Source organism: Chiloscyllium plagiosum, chromosome 1, assembly GCF_004010195.1.
Source record: "Chiloscyllium plagiosum isolate BGI_BamShark_2017 chromosome 1, ASM401019v2, whole genome shotgun sequence".
NCBI classification, from domain to species: Eukaryota; Metazoa; Chordata; class Chondrichthyes; order Orectolobiformes; family Hemiscylliidae; genus Chiloscyllium; species Chiloscyllium plagiosum.
In genome coordinates this window covers 22180150-22186025 of record NC_057710.1, presented here as the reverse complement: position 1 = coordinate 22186025, position 5876 = coordinate 22180150, and the positions used below count along the sequence as shown (strand labels likewise).

Sequence of the window (5876 nt, the reverse complement as noted above, 5' to 3'; positions counted from 1 at the left end):
TCAATGCCATTAGCAGAACTGAATTCCTCAGTATTGACTGATAACCTGGAGGTTACCATTGAACAGAAACTGAAATGGGCTAGTCACATAAATACATGGATACAAGACCAAGTCAGATGTTGGAAATCCTGCAATGAGTGACTCTTCTCCTGACTCTCCAAAGCCTGCAGTCTTCTTCTTGCCCTCTCCGCCTCCACCCTACTCCGACCTATCACCCTCACCTTGACCTCTTTCCACCTATCACATTTCCAACGCCCCTCCTCCAAGTCCCTCCTCCCTACCTTTTATCTTCTCCTGCTGAACACTCTCTGCTCATTCCTGAAGAAGGGCCTGTGCCCGAAACATCGAATCTCCTGTTCCCTGGATGCTGCCTGACCTGCTGTGCTGTTCCAGCAATAAAGTTTCAACATAAAGATCAAAGCCAAAGGCTCTACAAATTCCTCCCTGGCTTCCCAGAGAATCTGAGGATAAATCCCATTCGTCCCAGGGGACTTTTTTATTTTTACACTTTCAGAATTGCTAACACCTCCATCTTGCGAACCTCAATCCCATCCAGTCTAGTAGCCTGTATCTCAGTATTCTCCTTGTCAACACACTTTTTCTAGTGTGAATACTGATGAAAAATATTCATTTAGCACTTCCCCCATCTCCTCTTAACACAACTTAACACTACCACCCTTGACTGGCCCTAATCTTATTCGAGTCATTCTTTTATTCCTGATAAACCTAGAGAAAATCTTAGGGTTTTCCTTGTTCCTATCTGCCAACGACTTCTGATGTCCCCTCCTGGCTCTTAACTCTTATTTTAGGTCTTTCCTGGCTAGCCTGCATCTCTTAAGTGCCCTAACTGAGCCTTCACATCTGATTATAACATAAGCCTTAACAAGAGATTCAACTTCCTTAGTTAAATCACAGCTCCTGCACTCAACAACTTCCTCCTTGCCTGACAGGTACATACTTATCAAGGACCCCCCAGCAGCTGTTCCTTGAATAAGCTGCACATTTCAATTTTGCTCATCCCCTGCAGTTTCCTTCCACATCTTATGCATCCTAAATCTTGCCTAATCGCATTGTAATTGCCTTTCCCCCAGCTATAACTCTTGCCCTGCGGTACATACCTAACTCTTTCCATCCCTAAAGAAAACACAACTGAATTGTGGTCACTATCACCAAAGTGCTCACCTACCTCCAAATCTAACATGTGGCTGGGTTCATTACCCAGTACCGGATCTAATGTGGTCTCGTCCCTTGTTGGCCTGTCTACATACTATGTCAGGAAACCTCCTGCACACATGGGACAAAAAGTGACCCATCTAAAGTGCTTGAACTATGGTATTCCCAGTCAATATTTGGAAAGTTAAAGCCCCCATAACAACTACCCTGTCACTCTCACTTCTATCGAGAATCATCTTTGCTATCCTTTCCTCTACATCTCTGGAACTAATCAGAGGCCTATAGAAAACTCCCAACAGGAGTTTTCTATAGGCCTCTCTGTTCCTGTTTCGAACCTCAGCCCATACTACCTCAGTAGACAAGTCCTCAAACGTCCTTTCTGCAACCAAAATACTGTCCTTGACTAACCATCCCATAGGAAAGGTTAGTTCTGAAGCACAAGACTTCAGAATTTTATTGCGATGTTGTCAGGACCCATATGTTTGGTAACATCCAGTATGTTCAGTAAATCATCAAATTTTGTGAATTGTATTGACTGAAGACTGGTAACTCTAATGCTATGGAGCTCAGGAGGCAACTGATATGGATCATGTACAATGGCTGAAGTTGTTTGCAAAAGCTTCAGCTTTGTCATGTGTACCAACATGCTGGCCTGCCCCATTTAGGAAGTAGGGGAATGTTTGTGTTAGCTATTTAATTGTCTAGCACCATTCAGTACTGCATATGGCCAGGCTGCTATGCTTTGATTTGAAATGTCGCTTGTTCGATTATTTTGTCCCATCTATTTAATGCTGCTTTTGCTTTTCAATGTCTATGTACTGTACTGTACTTTACATTTTATTGCGAGGTAGGTGAGAAGTAATTTTTTCGTTTGGTGGAGAGATCCCAGCTGAAATGAGATATGCAAGATAGTTGTTCCTGAATAAGGGAGATTGTCTAAACTCTAAGAAATAAATTACTTCAGCGTAAAGAGTTTAGTTTGAAATTTCCTAACCAGAAATGGTTGATTACACCCCTGAAGGGGTTATTTGAAGCTAAGAAAAGTCTAAACACAGTTTATGAAGACTCAAGGAAGAGGCTATTGGTCCAAAAACATATAACCGTGCTGGACTCAGAATGGCTGAAGTTGATCACATGATCATAGCTCTCAAGTTTCTGACCTCCTGCAGTTTAAGCTGACACAAAGACCTTGAAGACCAGCTTTTGGTTTTTTAGCCAGCTTGGGACAAATGAAAATATCAAAATCTTCTATGTTAAAATGTGTATTAATACTTTTACAGTTGCAATGGAAACTCTAATAAAAGGAAATAAAATTGGACTGTTAACATATAGACCTTTCAATTACCTCACTAACATGAGTCGTCTAACTGAGATACCTTTGTCACATGACTGAAATCAAAGCTTATAGATTCACACTGTAGAAACAGACCCCTTGGCCAACCATATCTATACTGACCTTGTTGAATTGAAGTATACAAAATCAGAGATTCAAAGTCGATTGTTGTTTGACTTCCAGAGGGACAGCATGACTCCAAGGTGAGGTGTGAGCCTGCCTCAGACCCTCCAGCTGTCTCCAAGTTGCAGGCTGGAAAGAAGCCTTCACTTTTCTCTAAAAAGGAAAACTACTGGGTCTGACTCACTCAGGAAACTTGTTGGACACTAACCTCAGAGAACTCATGTGAATGGATTTTAATAACTGTGGATTTACCAAAACTTGTAATTTTAAATGTATTTTCTTCCCTATTCTGTCTGTGAACCAGGCAACATGATAACAATGAATAGTTATGAACCATTTGACATTGCTAACATATAACCAATGACCACATTTTGCCTACTTGCCAAACATAAGTATAATGATGAATGATTATGGGAATGCACATACTGTGCATCAAATCATCTCTCTCCATGGCACAATGTATTCAAGTCTTTTCACTGCCAAGCTAGTTTAGCAGAATTACTTATTAAATTATTTTTTTAAGAAACATTTATCAATTAGCATATGTAAAAGCTATACACTAAAATCTTATAGAGTCATATACTTTTACCTACAGTTTTCTACTTACATTTATATAAGAAGCATTGATAAAGTCAGAGTCTGGAACACCCTCCACAGGTGTCAGGTGAACCCGCGAGTGATCATCTAGTGATACAGACCAGGAAAAGAGTTTAGAAATGTGCAAATTCATCAAAGCAAAGGGAAATATATTTCACCATGGCTAAACACATAATATAGTTAAAATCACATGCAGGCTATAACAACTTTGCAACAGTTTCAATTTTATAGAAAACGAATTTTAACAGACTCATGAGGGATGAAGGTCACGGTCTTGCGCTAATCTGGTAATTTGTAAATCCTGAAGTTTTATGTTCTCATTCAGTCAAACATTTGTTAGAACCTAACTCATAAATGCTTACATGAGGTGGCGACTTCACAATTCCACAACTAGATTTCCTACTCATTCAACAAATAAACAACCTTCTTCACCTGACTCTTATATTGCTGCAATATTTTTGCTCAGCTTCTTTGAAGGCTATAATTTACTGCATCATCACGAATCAATACACAGAATGTCAGATTTTGGATGGAATTGTATCTAACCAGAGCTGCTTGCAAGGGACAGGGTGAAGGTGGACTTAGTGGGTTCAAAATAAATTTGCTTTCTCAGGTTTTGCCATGACTCTCAAATTTAATCAGGGCATTATCATCCCAGTTCTGGGTTTCCAAACCAATCAAAAAGGCAGGGATGATGATGAAGATGATATATCAAATGAAAGACCCAAAATTATTCCCAAAAAAAGATATGCCAATAAAGTTTTTTTATCTTGCACTCATCAGAATAGATGCAATGCCAAATTTCAAGGGAATAAAAATACGTACTACATGAGAAGATGCTAATTGACTGGCAAGTTGAGACCAAATGGTCAAGATATTACAGTGAGGAATTACCAGGGAACAGTGTCCCTTAGTTTTTCTTTGACTGAAATGGATCAATGCCTGGACAATTTTGATTGCTGAGGATCAAGTCCAATGTCCAAATTTTTGTAGCTTCTACCAAGCATAAATGCAAGTCGAAACTTCGATTCTCCTGCTCCTAGGATGCTTTTCCAGCACCACTCTCTTGACTGCTAATTTTAAACTGTGGAGTGTAACTCTTGGCATAGTCAGGAATTTCAGCAGGTGCTGTCATGGAATCACATCTAGTATTGGATACTACATTGAGTTTTGCAAGCAAGATATTGTTAACAGATCTAAGTACTTTGCTTGCACAAACAACCAAACAGATATGCTGTTTAGTATAACTGACTAGTAAATGCCCACAGATGGGAAGTCTAAGCAGTTGGGCATGGAAATAGCTGCATAATATAGCAGATCTGTTGCTCTTCAAACTGAGATACTGTGCTTCAAAAGTGAAAAAGATGAGCAATATTCTACTTTCAGGTGTCAAACTCTACTCTCTAAATTTGCCAGCATTCTTAGGCCCAATGGTTCTCAGAGCAACATATGTTAAGTACCAGGCCAGGCCCCCTCAAAGCATTTCAAGAAAGTAGCCCAGACCCTAACTTTTCTAATTATTTTAGGCAGGTGTATAGTGGATATCCCACGCGTGATGCAGCTGGTCAACCCACTTAGTTTTAAACAAATCAATTTATTTACAAGATTACCAAATGAAACGCAGACAAAAGAGAACCAAATACAGAATAACGTAACCTATCTGAAAATTGAACAGATCATGCCAACTTAATGAGGCTGCAACAATCCTATAAACACCCCTTGGCATAAATGGTAAAATCAAACACAGGGTCTTACAGGACAGAAATCAGAGAGAGAGGAGGATCAGCATGGACCTGCTTCTTTGGGTGTACCGTACTGTGCTAAAACCAAACCAAACCAAACCAGAGAAAGGATGAGCTGGGAGAACTGGTCACTCCCCTTTCATTATACAAGTGTTTTTTTTAAAACTTGAAAGCCTTTTGCCAGAGGCATTATCTGATAACGAAAATCAAACTGCCCCTAAAACCCTTCAACTTAGACCTTTCAGAGTCTGTGTCTTTTACGACCTCTCTGAAAAAAACCCAAGGACAACAGAACATTGTTGAGGGAGCAGCATTGTCACGCACATCACACAGCTGCACTCACCCCATTTTTTTCTCCATGCACCTCTGCACATCCCTATCTTAGCAGATAACATTGACTTGCCCTCATCTTATTGATAGCTCATACTTATACTTCACAAATCACCATCAACAGTTGATTTTATTGTATCCAATAGACAATAGGTGCAGGAGTAGGCCATTCAGCCCCTCGAGCCTGCACTGCCATTCAATATGATCATGGCTGATCATTCCTAATCAGTATCCTCTTCCTGCCTCATCTCGATAACCCTTGATTCCACTATCTTTGAGAGCTCTATCCAATGCTTTCTTAAATGAATCCAGAGACTGGGCCTCCACTGCCCTCTGGGGCAGAGCATTCCACACAGCCACCACTCTCTGGGTGAAGACGTTACTCCTCATCTCTGTCCTAAATGGTCTACCCCGTATTTTTAAGCTGTGTCCTCTGGTTCGGCACTCACCCATCAGCGGAAACATGTTTCCTGCTGCCAGAGTGTCCAATCCTTTAATAATCTTATACGTCTCAATCAGATCCCCTCTCAGTCTTCTAAACTCAAGGGTATACAAGCCCAGTCACTCCAGTCTTTCAG

At 40.4% G+C, this 5876-nt stretch overlaps 1 protein-coding gene across 7 annotated transcripts in view; it reads right to left on the bottom strand.

Moving 5' to 3' along the window:
- ptpra (protein tyrosine phosphatase receptor type A) overlaps positions 1-5876 on the bottom strand; it is a 308647-nt gene that overhangs the window by 121186 nt on the left and 181585 nt on the right. For all 7 annotated transcript variants that reach the window (XM_043701175.1, XM_043700933.1, XM_043700779.1 and 4 more), the window contains one exon: positions 3237-3313. In XM_043701175.1, coding sequence (XP_043557110.1) covers positions 3237-3313 — 77 coding nt within the window. The remainder of the gene's footprint in view (positions 1-3236; positions 3314-5876) is intronic.